Source organism: Carcharodon carcharias, chromosome 6 (assembly GCF_017639515.1).
Source record: "Carcharodon carcharias isolate sCarCar2 chromosome 6, sCarCar2.pri, whole genome shotgun sequence".
In the NCBI taxonomy this organism is placed as follows: domain Eukaryota; kingdom Metazoa; phylum Chordata; class Chondrichthyes; order Lamniformes; family Lamnidae; genus Carcharodon; species Carcharodon carcharias.
Genome location: NC_054472.1, coordinates 14,113,205 through 14,130,878, shown reverse-complemented (window position 1 = coordinate 14,130,878; position 17,674 = coordinate 14,113,205). Strand labels below are relative to the sequence as shown.

The 17,674-nt window shown below is 42.2% G+C and overlaps 1 protein-coding gene across 2 annotated transcripts in view; it reads right to left on the bottom strand.

The window, feature by feature from the left end:
- ctdp1 (CTD (carboxy-terminal domain, RNA polymerase II, polypeptide A) phosphatase, subunit 1) overlaps positions 1 to 17,674 on the bottom strand; it is a 284,685-nt gene that overhangs the window by 70,076 nt on the left and 196,935 nt on the right. For both annotated transcript variants that reach the window (XR_005943330.1, XM_041190087.1), the window contains exon 12: positions 14,608 to 14,819. Coding sequence is in view for 1 of the 2 variants with exons in the window: in XM_041190087.1 (XP_041046021.1) it covers positions 14,608 to 14,819 (212 nt within the window). In the remaining variant the exon portion in view is untranslated. The remainder of the gene's footprint in view (positions 1 to 14,607; positions 14,820 to 17,674) is intronic.

Sequence of the window (17,674 nt, the reverse complement as noted above, 5' to 3'; positions counted from 1 at the left end):
CCTGCCAGCTGGAGGAATGCATTACGCCTAAAAGTTACTGTGGATTTGGCAAACCCTCATCTCGTTTCAAAATCAGCGACAAATCTTCTATTCTATCAGATTATGAATTACATAAGAAAGACATTCAGGAGAAGAGTACTTCTTTTACAGCACTGTTGGGTTGGGTGCCATTTATTCACATAACATGTCAATCTGTCAGCAACCACAGCTTGAAACCAATTGTGCAATATTGCTACAGCGGCATTATTCATCTGTCAAATAATGTCTTAATTTTAACATTTTCATCCCCGTTTTTCAAACCCCTCCAAAGTCTTGCTCCTCCTCATCACTATAATTGTCTCCAGCCCCACAAACCACCCAGAAGCCTCCTCCCCTTATCAGGCCTCTTGAGCATCCCCGATTTTAATCACTCCATCATCGGTGGCATGTCCCTGGCTGCCTGGGCACTAAGCTCTGGAATATCCTCCCTAAACTTCTCTGCCTTTCTATCTCGCTTTCCTCCTTTAAGACACTCCTTAGAACTCTTGGCACCCCTTGATCAAGTTTTTCATAATCTGACCTAATATCTCCTTATGTGGCTTCATGTCATATTTTGTTCAGTAATACCATGAAGTGCCTTGAGATGTTTTACTGTGTGAAAGGTGCTATATAAATATAAGTTGTTGCTGTATACCCTCTATGAAAATATAGGTGCATATCTCCCACCTAACAAAACGTATAGTCATCTTAAACACCTAAAAAAGACCACCCTTTATTCTTCTGCACTCAAGAGAGTACAAGTCTAATCTATGCAATTTGACCATGGTAATTTTACTCTTCCAGCCCAGGTACTATCTGATGATTCTGTGCTGCACACCCTCTACAGTCAATCCATCCTTTCTGCGAAATGGTGCCCAGGACTGAATACTGCAGTCCAAATGGAATCTAACCAAAGCATAACTCCCATCCCTTTGCATTCCAGGCTGAATGTCAACATTCCATTAGCCTTCACAACATGGTGGAAGGAGATTCAACAATAACTTTCAAAGTAGAACCAGACATATATTTCATGAAAAAAATTATAGGGCTGTGAAGAAAATTGAGGCTAACTGGATAGCACTTTCAAAGAGCTGGCTCAGGCAAATGGGTCAAGTGGCCTTCTTCAACACTGTACGATTCTATGAAAATCTTTTCATCACTTTATAGTCTAACCGAGATTATTTTCTTTCCTTTATTCTTTCATTTGTTGCCCATCCCTAACTGCCCCTGAAATGAGTGGCTAGCTGGGCCATTTCAGAGGGCAATTAAGAGTCAACCACATTGCTGTGGGTCTGGAGTCACAAGTTGGCCAGGCTGGGTTAGGATGACAGATTTTCTTCCCTAAAGGGCATTAGTGAGCCGGATGGGTTTTTACAATAATCGATGATGGTTTCATGGTCACCATTACTGAGACTAGTTTTCAATTCCAGATTTATTCACACCAGCTGCCATACCGAGATTTGAACTTGTGCTCCCCAGGGCATTAACCTGTGCTTCGGGATTACTAACTTAGTGAAGTTACCACTCTGCCACTGTCTCCCTGTGATCATGGGTCACAGTGAGCTGGAGAGAAACTTTAGAGATCATCTAATTGTATCTTAACTCTGTTGAGTCCTCCAATGTAGGCTTAAAATGTACCAGCATCATTACCAAGCTAATTTACCAAACTCTAAAGAAGGGTCAATCGGACTCGAAACGTTAATTCTGTTTCTCTCTCCACAGATGCTGCTAGACCTGCTGAGTTTTTCCAGAATTTTCTGTTCATGTTTCTAACTGGCCCAACGTTGTTTCGCCGCAGGCCAGCAGTTACAACCTTGGAACAAAACTTCGAAGGCATCCGGTTCCATGCAACAGGTTGGGATGAACGTAAAACTTTATCACTTGCGTTCAAGGCAATAGCACCACAGATGAGGCAGATTTCAAATTAGCAACCATTTGCATATGAACTGCATCCTCATTGGTACTGAGGGAAAAATTGTATTCCGAGTTATACAACAAGAGATTAAATTGACACGGTGCTTATACCAACTGTCTGAAAACAAGGAGCAACGTGAAAGGAATTTTAATTTGGTCGACCAATGGTGAGATATAGATGGGGACAGTTACTCATCCCCTTGTTGTAAAAATCAGCATCATCCTGCACTTGAATATTACTTGGCTGAGAAATTGGGAATGGGATCGTATCCTGCTCAGAATCACTATCTGCCCTATGCCTCTCAGAAGAGAGTCGAGGATGCGCACACCATTTCTTAAAGAGTTTTGATAACCACTTTTAAATTGCAGAAGCTGAAATGAGTATTTTATTCAAATTGTTTTCCCCTCCGACCCCTGACCCCCCCCCCCCAAAAATGTGCAAGAGATCATTACAGGGAGTCTTTGAGTCTATTTGTGCTCATATAGTCCCCTCAATTAATTAAAGATTGGCTGCTGGCAAGGATATCACTTATTTTTGGCAAACTAATTCTAATAGGAAGTAGCAGCTGATTGCTTAACATTCAAATTTGATTAAAGGACAAATGCGTAGCTTGTCAATCCCTGCTCTGATTTAAATCAGCCTCTGAAGAAGCCCAGGCACATTACATTGCTGCACTGTCCCATTTTACACCATGCAGCAAGAGTAAAAACAATGCTCGATAAAACTGAAATCTCTCGGGATGCCACCGGACCGTTTGACATGTTAGTCAAAGCCCAGCGTTTGTTCAGAACACCCAAACATTTAGGAAGCAAGGGTTACAGCACAGGAGGAGGCAATTTGGCCCATCGTGTGCATGCAGCGATGGGTAACGAGAGGGGTTTCTCATTCATTACATTGGGGTGATTGGCAATTACACTGCATTTATGCATAAACTCCCAAAATATATGCAACAGAGACACCGCCCCATGGCCAATATCACACCGCACTTCACACATCCTTTGGTGATAGGTCCGGTCCAGAAATAATAAATAACCCATGTTTCCAGGGAGAGCCATATTAAAAGGCAAATCAAAGTAATTCATGATTGGCTGAGATACCCACTATAAAATTAATGAGGCCGATTCACTGAAACATGCAACTGTCTAGATGCAAATCAAGTTGAAAAACACTTCCAATTTACTACCATTTAGGGTCGGGCAAATGTCACAAGCCAAAACAATCAAGTCGTTTTTCAAATCTAACAATAAGGAACAAGCATTGATCACCAAAGGAAACAAGCTGCTGAAATAATTTTTTTTCTCATGTTTCTGGCTTTCATATTCTTTCTTCATTCAAATCAGCAGGCAAGAGGAAAATAACATGTAGCAAGAAAAAAGCAAGTGGCAGTTCTGGAAAGAAAACGCCCCCTACCCATGAGGTTACTCACTAAAACTAGTCGCAATGTTATTTGTGGGATCCTGCTGTGCTCAAATGGGTTGCTATGTTTCCTCCCTACATTGCAACAGTGGCTAGACTTCAAAGAGCCTTCACTACTTGAAAGGGCGGTGGAAGCTGATTGAGTAGTAATTATCAAAGGGAACTGGACAAGTATTTATCAGAACCATAAAATCAGAGTACAGGAGGAGGCCATTCAGCCTGTTGTGTGCTTGCCAGAAATAGAAATTCACCTAGTTCCACTCCTCCCACCTTATCCCCTTGGCAAATTTTCTCTCTTGAAACCATTAACCAATTTTCTTTCAAAAGCTGCAATCGACCCTGCCTTCACCACACTCTCAGGCAGTGCATTCCAGATCCTAACCACTTGCTGCGTAAAAAAAAGCTTTTCCTTGTGTCACCATTGCTTCTTTTGCCAATCACCTTAAATCAGTGTCCTCTGGTTCTCAACCTTTCTGCCAGCGGGGAACAGTATAGGATCACAAAATGATATAGCCCCTGTCACGACCTCAGGACATCCCAAAGGACTTCACAGACACTGAAGGACCCCCCTAAATGCAGTTACTGTTGCAATGTAGGAAGTGGAAGAGGGATTACACTCAGACCAGCCTTTGAAAAGGAAAATTTTGCTGGGCTACGGGGAAAGAGCAGGGGTGTGGCTCTTGGAAAGAGTGATCCAATTAGTCCCACTCCCCTCCTCTTTCCCCATGGTCCTGAAATTTTCTTCCCTTCAGATATTTATCTACTTCTCTTCTGAATGCTACTACTGAATTTGCTTCCAATGCCCTTTCAGGTGGTGCAATTCCAGATCATCATAGCTCACTGTGTAATTCGCCTCCTTCCATCCTGTAAAACTCTATAAAATGTTCTGGCATGTCTTGAGGCTGTGAAAGGCAGGAAATAAATTCAAGTCTTTTGTTCTTTCCTTAGAAAGGAATGTAGGTGAATAAGGTTTAATATTTAAATAGTCCTGTGAATGCCAGCTGGCTCATCATTTTGCCTATTGACATGCCAAACACTAATTCATTCAACAGGAGGGATTGAATTTTGACTTATTTAAGAGATTGCTTCTAGGTAGGGATCCATAGGGCCACAGCAACACACATTTACTTAAAAAGGGAGCTAAGAATAAAAACGGTCAACAAAGGATGAGAGACATGATTTGTAAAACTAGGAGGATCTCCATTACCTTCCAAATGGTGAATTGCAAAACCAACAGTTGAGCTCATTTAACAAATAGAACAGCAAGCTGGAAAAGCTCCCATCTTTCATGTCGCATCTTTCCTTCCTTCTACTCTGTGGTTTACTCCATTGCCCACTGCACTGAGTGTACATTGATGTCCATGACTGACATGAAGGAGTTGGAGACTAGGACAAACACGAAAACTCCCATTGATTGCCCCTGACCTCAAGGTGCAGAGAACAAGAGCATTGATTCTTAGCTGTATGCATGCACTCGCTGCGACTGGCAAAGTGCAACTCCAGAAAAGGAGTCGCAAGGCCATCTTTGAACATGTCAAGTTAAATGCACAAAGTTCAATGGTGACGCTGAATGATTAAAATCATTGAACTCTGGCAGAATGCAGCCAAGACGCTGACACACAAGTGAACCAAGGACCAGAGATACAAGGTGTCATACCTGCTATCGCTGCTACGGTGGAAAAGCTTCTGCTCACCATTTATGATGAGGGATTTTGTAAGCCTTGCCTTGTCATCAAAACTGCACAAATATGAAACCAGTATAACACACCAGACAGCATTTTCTTTCATATATATTTGTTCTTGAAACACTGACAATCTTGAGAAGGGTGCATTTAATGCCCATCTTTAGTTGCCCAGAGAAGATGATGATGTGCTGCCTTTTTGAACCATGGCAGTCTTTGTGATGAAGGTGCTCCTACAATGTTGTTCATTAGGGAAATTCAAAGATTTGGCCTAGCAAAAATGAAGGGACTGCGATACATGTTCAAGTCAGTATAGTACAAAATTGGGATGCAATAGTGTTCACACAATACCACTTTTACTGTCCTTCTCCATGGTATATGCCGCAAGAGGGGGGGGGGGTTGTAGCTCTGATGAGTTGCTGTAGTGTAGCCTGTAGATAATACATACTTGCAACCAGAGTACGTTAGGGAAGGAGAGGTGGATGTTTAACCCAACGCTGGGGTGCTGATCAAGTGAACTGCTCCATCCTGGATGCTGTTGAATTGTTGGCACTGTGGTGATCCAGGTTAGTGCTGAATATTCTGTCATGTCTGACTGGAGCCTGTAGAAAGGGTTAAGAGGCTTTGAGGGGCCAGGAAGGGAACCACTTGTCCCAGAGTACCCAGCCTCGGGCCCCAATCTTGTAGCTAGAAATACAGTGGACAGCTAATGCTGTTCAAAAATTTAGCATAATAGTCGAGTAGTCCGATATATTAAAGTGCCTTACCCTGAACACATACCACAGGCTGTCAAATAAAAACACTGCTAAAGAAGCAATGGAAGTGATTCCAATTGAGGCGTAGATCAACAGCATCCATACTTCTGTGTCTCTAAGCATAATTTTGCTTCACTATGTTACAATATGACATCAGACTCTGCTAGGTCCATTCAAAGGGTGTGCCAGACCTTTGCCACTGTGGCTTAGTGGGTAGCATTTTTGCCTCTGTGTCAAAAACTTGTGGGTTCAAGTTCTATTCCTGAGACTTGAGCACAAAATCCAGGCTGACGGTCCAGTGGAGTACGTTAACTGTTTATCAATCATGTTTAATTGTATGCAGTTAGTGGGCATTAACTGGGCGTTCCCCTGTGTTCCTTTAAATAGGAACAGAGGGAGATGCCCCTTTCGTGGCACAGGGCCGTGATTGAAAAAAAAAAATAAATAGGAACAGACTGAAACTGTGGTCGTTGAGTTGGGAGGTACATGTTTGTAATGTGTATCTCTGTAAATAAAGCTTGTTAGATGTCTAAAGGTTGGCTCCAGTTCTATCCTTCACCACCTGGGTTTCTGAAGTAGAACACAGTACTGAGTGTACTGAATGGTGTATTAATGGTACTAAATAATGGTATTAAATATAAACTGAAAATAAGTTGGTACGCAACAATTCATTTATGTCACAAACAAATAAATCAAAGCTACCGAACTCTGCAAGAAATCTCTAGCCAAGCCTTCTAAAACAGAAAGCTGAAATGTCCCAACAAATAAAATTCTAAATGTAGCTGTTTCAAAGTAACAAATCAGCCTTCATTGCACAACATGAAATAATTACATCAACAGATCTCCTCTTACACTTCCAACCCTTCCTAACAATTCCTTTATAGTCCCACTGTAGATAAATATTCATATATCCATACATATACCCATATCCTTACACATATACACACACAAGCACATACATATAATAGACTGTACATTATAAACACCACTTAAGTTAATTTTCTCTTCACATGTCCAGTTTGGAAAACTAGAGGGCTTATAGTTTACTCCTCCAACAAGTTTCTTCCCTTCTTTCCTCTGCTTGCTCATTCTTACAATGCAGTGCAGTTCTTCAACCGTGCACATCATTTCTATTTTTAATCTATTTCTGAACCGATGCGGCACTCACTGACATGACAGTGGAATGTACTTCAGAGTAATACATTGTGTGTGAAGTGCTTTGGGACTTTCTGAGACTGATAGGGTAGTTTATTAATCAAGGGTGAGAATTTACAAGTATTTCACTGGGTGGAAAGCTCTTTGGGACTTCCTGAGGTCGTGAAATGCATTCTATAAATACAAGTCTTCTCTCCTTCCGTGAAAGGCAATATCTTCCTTTTTAATTTATTATTCTATACAAAAGATTTTGCTGAGTTGAGCTGTTTCTTTTCAGTAATACATATGGATTTTAAACCAAAGCATGATAGTCATGTATAAACAACTTGAGATCATAATCACGGCTCCCAATTTCTCAGGCAGCAGGTGCTGGTGAAAACATAAGAAATAGGAACAAGAGTCGGCTATTCGGCCCATCGAGCCTGCTCTGCCATTCCCTAAGATCATAGCTGATCTGATTATGGCCTTAACTCCACTTTACTGCCTGCATGCCCCCACTAACCCTCGACTCCCTTGTAGATCAAAATGTTGTCTAACCCAGCCTTGAATTGTCTTCAATGATCTAACCTTCACTGCTTTCTGGGATAGAGAAGTCCAAAGATCCATGACCCTCAGAGAAGAAATTCCTCCTTATCTCCATTTTAAATGGAGACATTTTTTTTTCAAACTGTGGCTCCTAGTTCTAGATTCCCCCAGGAGAGGAAACATCTTCTCAGCACCTACCCTGTGAAGCTCCCTCAGTATCTTATACATGTTTCAAGGAGATCACCTCTCATTCTTCTAAACTCCAATGGGTACAGGCCCAACCTTTCCTTATATACAACCCCTCCATCCTATGATCGCTCTTCCTTGGAGGGTCCTTTACTGTGAGATCATTCATTAATCCTATCCCATTGCACATTACCAGGTCAAAAATAGCCTGTTCCCTGCTTGGTTTCATAACATAGTGTTTCACAAAACTGTCTAGAATGCACTCGATGAACTCATCTTCAAGCCTACCTTTGTAAACTTGATTTGTTCAGTCTATATGAAGATTAAAATTGCCCAATCAAATTATTGTAGTATCAATGACTCTGCCGTTGTCATTTACACCTCCTCTGGACTCATCTTTTATTCCTTTACTTATCCCCTTACCACCCCCTTTGCCTCGCACTATCACCCCCTTTATCATTGAATCTCCCTGCCTTCCATCCTCAAAGGCCTTCCCTTTAGTTCTTTGCTCATAACTCCTCCACCATCTTTCCCTGCCTCTGCACTTGCTTAAAAAACAGTTAAATCTCTAATTTCTTCCAGTTCTGAAAAAAGGCCATTGCCCTGAAACATGAACCCCGTTCATTCCTCTCTCCACAGATGCTGCCTGATTGCTTGCCTGCATTTATTTGAAATTTCCAGCGTCTTCAGTATTTTGGTGCTTATTCACAATTGTATTAGATGCAACCAATAGCTAAATGGATAACAATGCTTCATTCATTTGTCATCTTTTGCTGTGCCTCGCTCAAACTGTGACACGTAAGTGATGTCCACAAAATAATTATCTTTGACCCACAGCTTCTAAACCTGGTACATGCAGCAATACAATTTTTTGAATCGCACCATAGCAAAGCAAGTAGTTATTCTATTCACATTCCCAGGAGTTCTACAGAGGTGTGAATTAGTGCCTAGCCCATGTACCAATCTGTCAGAATACATATTGCAGACGGGGGCAAAAAATGGACATAATGCTCTGTTATCACAAACTGCGTCAATGATTTATTTTTATAAGAAGAAGTTTTTGTAAGACTGGTATCGCAACAGGATACAAAGAAAGCCACAGAAAATGTGAAAAGCCAGTAATTTTTCAGAACAGTATACTATTGCAGCGCTTCCACTTATGATGTAGTGCACACGGCTCCAACAGAGAATCACCTCCACATACAAGACTTGTACCTAACACAAAACCCCAAAATGATGGCCTTGACAGGATTAAATTGTATTTTTGTTCATGTGATCATACTGCATCAGGAGGGTGTAATATAACCAGAACATTAAATAATGCTTTGAACATCTGAATCACTTCTGTTTCTAAGTCTGGTTGCTCTGCAGCTAAATTGACTTAGCACATTTTCTTAACCTGTATATTTACACCTCCCAACTAAGCTCTAACTTATCAACGTTTTGTTTTAAGTTAGTTAAAGTTAAAGCCTAAATAAATTATATTTGCACCTACCTCTCAGAAACAGCTACTTTGATGATTTGTTTTTTTTTACATAACAAAGTTGCTGACATTCACACAAAATAAAGCTAATGCATTCTGCATTAACAATTAAATGATTGCAACATAAATTAGTTTAAATAGTAAAAATAAAATTGAGAAGCTCAAACTAAGCACTTCATCCAAACATTAAAAGTGGATGGCCATGAGATTGCTTCATCTGCTCATAAATATGTTTTGAATGTAGAAAGTGAAGTATATGACACACTAAATAGTAGTTATAATCAGAAAAGTTTTAGAATGAGCGAGAGTGATGGACATAAAACCGTTGTTCTTAAGTGTTGAGAAACATTTCAGTGGATGAGCACATTGTGATTAGATATAACTCCATGGTAATTACCAACAACAAGAATTAGAGACAATAGCTATCTATTAACTTTGTCTAGGAATAGTATGAAATTATAACCAATTTGAGAGGATTCAGCATAATTGAAAATAAGCATTTGCAGTACGTCTCACGCCATTTCGAAAATAATCAAATGACAATTTTTCCCAGTTAAATATTTTTCTTCTTTTACCAAAGACTTAGCACGTAAAATGCATACTCCAATTCTCTTGCAACACAAAACATGCGGAAACACCAAATACTTTACCAATCAGTGTTCAAGTCTTTTCTGTACTTCTGCAATGTCTTGTACATAACCTGCATTGTTTCATGTTTAAAAAGGAACATACATAATATCGATCCATTGGCACTGTCAAACATTCTTTGGCCAAAGTAGATTAATCAGTTGTTAATTGCAATGATTCTGGACATCACTACGAGACTCCAAGAGGTTAGTAATTCATGGCATGTGAAACACCTTGGCTATTTCTGGGAAGTAGCATTTAAATTTAAGTACTTTCTTAACTATAACTAATAATGGATTTTATTTGTTCATTGCAAATGCTGTGTGTCATACAGGCACAGATGTTGCTGTTTGTGAAAGTGAGATTGAGGTGCAATTGAGCTATAATGATCTGCTGTAAGTTTATAACCTGGTCTCACACAGATTCCTTTCAGCAGCTTTGAACAGTCTATTAACTACAAAGGTCCTCAAGTATCACTGTTGGCTTCAAATTTTCAAAAAGGACGTCAGCAAATCCATATAGAAGTCAGCATCAAGAGTTATGTAACTAAATACTTGCCCCCCACCCCCCTACAATGGGAGAACCAGGTATCCTCCACCAGCTGTTCATCAGCCACCAACTTTTTGTACTGTACATCTTCAACACTGGCACGGTAACTTTTCAGAAGATACAATCTACCCTGCCTTAGCTTAATGGCCGTACTTATGCCAGAACCACAGTAAAGTTAAAAGCAAAAAACTGCGGATGCTGGAAATCGAAAACAAAAACAAAAATACCTGGAAAAGCTCAGCAGGTCTGGCAGCATCTGCGGAGAGGAACACAGTTAACGTTTCGAGTCCGCGTGACTGTTGAGAGTCATGCGGACTCGAAACGTTAACTGTGCTCCCTTCCACAGATGCTGCCAGACCTGCTGAGCTTTTCCAGGTATTTTTGTTTTTATAAAAACAAAAAACTGCGGATGCTGGAAATCCAAAACAAAAACAGAATTACCTGGAAAAACTCAGCAGGTCTGGCAGCATCGGCGGAGAAGAAAAGAGTTGACGTTTCGAGTCCTCATGACCGTTCGACAGAACTGAATTTTTGTTTTTGTCCACAGTAAAGTTAGTCTGTTTACAGACAACAGTTGTCACCACCAAGTCCTTTCCCCTTTGTTGATGCATGGTTTTACAGGGCTCAATTCATCCTCGCACCTCGATTTACCCCCAAATGCAGCTCCATTTAGTTTGCTGCCATTCTTGGGCTGCAATATCTGAAAATATGCTTTTGTCGGGCGTCTTCAGAAGCAGCATTACCTTCACTGGCAATACGAACACAACTGGGCATTCTTATTATAGAAAAAAATTTGATCTTTAATGAGCGTTCCAAAAAGTGTTAAATTGTTTTAATTTAACAGGCCACAGGCTTAATGACAGAAATAAAGCGGCAACTGAATATTCTTACAATATGCAATCTTAAAAGTAAATATTGTTTTCCAAGAAAGTCAAAACTACTAAAGATCGCTCCTGGATGCTCATAAGTCCGTTTCCATGGTTTTCTACTACCTCCTAGCAACAGCTATGTATGGGCCTGGAACTCAGAGCTCTCATCCAGTGTTTCTAATAAAATTTCATCTTTCGTTGTTTAAGAAAAATATGAGATAGTGATTCAACTCCTTTCCTGCTGCTGGCGCAAAATATTGAGATACTTAAATATTGAATATATTCCTTATTGTGTCGTCAACCGCATGACAAGAGCACTGCTGTTATGCCTTTTTTAATTCTATCATGGGATGAGGGTATCGCTGGCAAGGCCAACGTTTGTTGCCCATCCCTTTTTGCCCTTGAATTGAGTGACTTGCTAGGCTATTTCAGAGGGTGGTTAAGAGTCAACCACACTCCTGAAGTCACATGTAGGCCAGACCAGTAAAGTTTGGCAGGTTTCTTTTCTTAAAGGAAATGGTTAAACCTGATGGGTTTTGACGACAATCAATGACAGCTTTATGGACTAGATTTATTAATTGAATTTAAATTCCACCAGCTGCTGTGGCTGGATTTGAACCCATGTCTCCAGAGCATTAGCCTGGGCCTCTGGATTACCAGTCCAGCAACATTATCACTACACCACCACCTCCCCTATTTTTCACCTCATTCACCTCCATCCTTGAATCACAGAATGTTTCAGCACAGAAGGAGGCCATTCAGCCCATTGTGCTGTGTCTTTGAAAGAGATATCTGATCAGTCCCGCTCCCTGTTCTTTTCCCACAACCTTCTAAATGCTTTCATTTCAAGTACTTATCTAATTTTCTTTTGAAGGTTACTACTCAATTGGTTTCCACCGCCCTTTCAGGCAGCTCATTCCAGATCATATTAACATGCAGTGTTGAAAAAAAATCCTCAAGTCTTCTCTGGCTGTTCTACAAATTATCTTAAATCGGTGTCTTCTGGTTATTGGCCACTCTGTCAATGGAAACAGTTTCCCCTCATTTATCAAAACTCTTTATAACTCTGAGCACCTTACATTAAATTTCCCTCTAAACCTTCTCTGCTCTAAGGAGAGCAATCCCATCTTCTCTAGTCTCTCCACATAATTGAAGCCCCTCAATGGTACCATACTTGAGGATGTTAAGAGTCATAGAGGTCTACAGCACAGAAAAAGGCCCTTCGGCCCATCGAATCTGCGCCGGTCAAACAAGTACCTAACTATTCTAATCCCATTTTCCAGCACTAGGTCCATTGCCTTGTATGTCATGGCATCGCAAGTGCACATTCAAATACTTCTTAAATGTTATGAGAGTTTCTGCCTATAGCACCCTTTCAGGCGGTGAGTTCCAGATTCCCACCACCCTCTGGGTGAAAAAATTATTCCTCAAATCCCCTCTAAATCTATGCCCCCTGGTTATTGATCCCTCCACCAAAGGGTAAAGTTCCTTCCTGTCTACCCTATCTATGCCCCTCATAATTTTATACACCTCAATCAGATCCCCCCCTCAATCTCCTCTGCTCCAGGGAAAATAACTCAAGTCTCCCCTCATAACTTAAAATCTCCAGCCCAGGAAACATCCTGGTAAATCTCCGCTGCACTCTCTCTAGTGCAATCACATCCTTCCTATAATGCGGATTCCAGAACTCCACGCAAAACTCTGGCTATTTATACAGTTCCAGCATAACCTCCCTGCTCTTATATTCTACGCCTCGGCTAATAAAGGCAAGTATCCGATATGCCTTCTTAACCACCTTATCTACCTGTCCCACTATCTTAAGGGGCTGGTGGACATGTACACCAAGGTCTCTCTGCTCCTTGGTGCTTCCCAGGGTCATACAATTCATCGTGTATTCTCGCGCCTTGGGGATATGCCGGGCCATGAGGTTACAGATTGTGTTTGAGTACAATTCTGCTGCTGCTGATGGCCCACAGCGCCTCATGTTTGTCCAGTCTTGAGTTGCTAGATCTGTTTGAAATATAGCCCATATAGCATAGTGGTAGTGCCACATGTCATGATGGAGGGGTATCCTCAATGTGAAGATGGAACTTCATCTCCAGAGGGACTGTGTGCTGGTCATTACTGCTGATACTGTCAAGGGCAGACTGGTGAGGATGTGGTCAAGTACGTTTTTCCCTCTTGTTGGTTCCCTCACCACATGCCGCAGACCCAGTCTGGCAGTTATGTCCTTTAGGACTTGGCCAGCTCAGGTGCTTCTGAGACACTCTTGGTGATAGACAGTGTAGCCCCCACCCAGAGTACATTCTGCGTCCCCTTGCCCCCTCAGTGCTTCCTCCAAGTAGTGTTCAACATAGAGGAGTACTGATTCATCAGCTGAGGGGGGAACTGTACGTGGTAATCAGCAGGAGGTTTCCTTGACCATGTTTCACCTGGGTGCCAAGAGGCTTCATGGGGTCCAGAGGTGATGTTGAGGACTCCCAGGGCAACTCCTTCCCGACTGTATACAACTAAGCCGCCACCTCTGCTGGGTCTGTCCTGCCAGTGGGACAGGACATACCCAGGGATGGTGGTGGTGGTGGCTCGGACATGATCTGGAAAGTATGATTCCGAGGGTATAACTATGTCAGGCTGTTGCTTGACTAATCTGTGAAACAGCTCTCCCAATATTGGCACTATCCCCCGCAAGTTAGCAAGGAGGACTTTGCAAGGTTGACAGGACTGAGTTTGCCACTGTAGTTTCTGGTGCCTAGCTCGATGCTGGGTGGTCTGTCTGGTTTCATTTCATTTTATTGACTTGTTTTTTGCAGTTTGATACAACTGAGTGGCTTGCTAGGCCATTTCTGCTAGGCAGTTAAGAGCCAACCACACTGCTGTGGGTCTGGAGTCACACGTAGGCCAGACCAGGAAAGGACAGCAGGTTCCCCTCCCTAAAGGGCATTAGTGAACCAGATGGGTTTTTATGACAATCGACAAAGGTTTCATGGTCACCATCAGACTTTCAATTCCGAATATTTATTGAATTCGAACCCGGGTCCCCAGAGCATTACCCTGGGTCTCTGGAGTACTAGTCCAGTGACAATACCATTACGCCATTGCATCCCCTACTCCCTCCCTTCTTCACCCAAGTTATGTGGTTTTTAGCAGCTTCAATTATACGGTTCAGGATTTTAAACAACAGTTCAGGGCGTAAGTTTGCATATAAGGAGTTTCATTGGCTGCTAAACAACCGCGAAACAAAACCTCTTTTGAAGCCTTAGCGTTCAGCTGGTGAGGATCACCAGTCTTCAAAGTCATTATGAAGTTAAACTTCCAGCAAATGGCCAACCGCCTGATTTGATGGAAGCTTTTAGGTCATAATTAATCTGGTGCTGGAAACATTAAAGATCTCCTTCCAGAAGTGAAAAAAAAACAGAACAGCGCCTACCTGGGAACTCTGCCCGTTAAGCTTTCTTCACTCGAGGATGATTTAGGTCTTGTTTCTATTTCAGGCTTCAGATTTTCAGTCACTCCACTTTGCATCGTCTGCTGATCTTGTTGCTGTGTTTCCTCCCGGGGCTGTTTGTGCTGCTCTTCCATCTTTTCTTCCCTTTCGCTCTCACTTTCATTGTCACTGTCTTCACCCAAGATGTCGTCCACCTGCCAAACGGGGTTACACCATTAAATAAAGTCAATACCAATTACACAGGGCACTGGGAAATAGGCCATTTGCCTCCAAATGGTCCATGCTGGTGTTTATGCTTTACATGATCCTCTTTCCACTTTTCCCATTCTAACCCAATCAACTTATCCTCCTATTCCCTTTTCCCTCACGTGTTTATCTGGATTCCACTTAAATCCATCTCTGCTATTCACCTCAGCCACTCCTTCAAATTCCACATTCTAACCCATCCTGCTGGTGTTAAGAGGAACTTGCTTGAGCCAGTCAGATCAAGGAAGCTCACACATTTTGGACTACGAACAGGAGGGGAGTGTCTAGGAAAAGAGGTAAAGCAAGACAAAACACCTGGAAAACATGCACAAGGAAGACACAAGATGGCATGGATGGATAATATCAGAATGTGGACTGGCCTTTCTATGGGACAGGCAGTGAGGGCTGCGGATATCATTGGAGTGGCTAATCCTTGGAACGAGGACAGATGAAAGAAGAACCACTCACTCTCAGGGTGAAAGAGCCTTTCTGCTGAATTTCCCGCTGGATTTTTAGTGACTATCTTACTTTTATGGCCTCTAGTATTTGCTTCCCCAGCAGCGGACACATCTTCTCTACGTCTTCTCTATCAAACGCGTTCAAAATTTTCAAGACCTCTTTCAGAACACCTCTTAGTCTTCACTTTTCTCATGAAGAGAGTCCCAGCTGGTTCAGTCTTTCCTGATAGCTATACCCTCTCAACCTTGACTTGAAGTAGTTTTGCATGCATGTGGTGCCAAGCAACAGCTCTTCCTTGCTCTGTTTGAAATGTGCATCCACTCTTCCATTTAAAGAGTCAAGGATCCCGGTCTCAAGCACCTCAACCTACTTATGGCAAAAGCCTTAGACAATTGCAAACAAATGAACAGCTAGCCTCATCGATAATCTTGCATTAACTGAATACTAACACTGAAGCATCCATCACCCACAAACCTTTTTAAAAAAAAACTTATGCTGTCAAATAATATTCGTTCCAGTATGTATCACCTTAGGCAGAGCCTCAGCAGTCGAGGGACAGTAGACGAACACACATATCTGTTCAAACTATTAATCCTGGACAGAATGCATTTTTTCCCCCACAAAATCCCAATGCTGCACTGGAGAGTCAGCTTCAATTTTGTGCTCAGGTCCTTGGAGCAGACTTGAAGCCACAACCTCCCGATTCTGAAGCGAGAGTGCTTCCAACCAAAGCACAGCTACTGTACATTCTATTGTTTAAAACATTAGCAGGTCCTGGATAAATAGTCCGCAAGTCAGCGCCTGCTCACAATATTTTTTCCTTGTTCAAGACAGGGAGTCCCAAACATATGGGAGCGATCTTTGCGGGGTTGGGGGTTGGGGGGGGCGGGGGAAGAAGTGGTCTATGGTGAATATTATTTATTAATTATTTTGTTTATTTACTGCACTTATATAATAGGTTACTCAGGCAGCACTTTAAAACTGTGGGAATCCGTTGTATACAGTGGTTACTTTACTTCAACATGTACAACAAACACATGGTGTGCACAGTGTTCACTTTCAACTGCAGTACACTACGCTGTGGTTTCGGTTGCCCAGCAACTGTCTTAATCTAACTTAAGCTTTGAACTAAGTGGGGTCTTTATTCCGATGTACACACTGCGTGATAACTATATATCTGCCAGGATTTAATCGTGAAATAAAAAGGGTTAAAATGTTAAACGTAGCCTGCTGGCGGGGATACAAGGGCAGCCTGATGGACCTGGGAGGGGGGTGCACAACAAGTTAAGACATTTGTTGTGATTAAAACCATGACTAATCTCTTGTTACAAGTGGCTTGAGACTCGGGTCTACAAACTAATTTCCATGCTGTTCATAGGTTACACCTCAGCACAGATAAGAAGGCCCAACGATATCTGCCAACTCAGCGAATCCAACTAGTTGCCCAAAAGGCACCTTCTCATCACCATCCTAGCCACAGCAAACATGCCATCTGACTTCTGAAAAAACACAACAGAACCATAATTGTACCTTAATTGCGTTACGGCTGAAAACTGTGTTCACTCAGGGAGACCAAAACCTGGCACAATGGGAGGGGAAGTCAGAAGAGCAAACCCGTTTGTGGTGCTTTGAGCTGCCGATGTTAACTCAGCAATTGAATGGGGGAGTGAATCCTGCTTTCACCGTTATCCATTCTCTCCCTCCTCTTCCCCTGAAGGCAGTGACTCATCCTGAGGTATTATTGCAGGGACCCTGACAACCTACACCCAGGGAGGCAAATCCAGACAGTAAATGTCAGGAAGTTGTTGAATGTGGAGGGCCAACTCCAATCCCATTCAAAATTGCCCGCACTTTTTGTGGCACCGAAAGGACTCTTACCAAAGTCATAATTGACATCCTATTTGACTATGATAAACTATCCCTCCTTGTCCTCCTGACCCTAGGCCCTTTTGATTCAAGCAACATCCTGAATGGCTTTCCTCTGTCATCCGGCTGGTTAGGGCTGCAATTGCCTAGTTCCATTCTTATTCATTCAGTCATAGCCAGGACACCAGCTGCTTCTCTTCCTGCTCCTGCACCATTACCTCTGGTGCCCCAAGGATCTGTCCAATTTCACTTCTTTCTGCTGCCTCCTTCGTGACATCATCAAAAGCACAAGCATTTTTCACACATACGTTGGCAACACCCGGCTCTACCTCACTCGCTGCCTCTCTTGACTCCTCTGCTATCTCCAAATTGTCAGATTGCTTGTCCGACATCCAGTACTGGATTACAGAATCACAGAGCAGAAGAGGCCCTTCAGCCCATCGAGTCTGCACTGACACGTGAGAAACACCTGACCTAC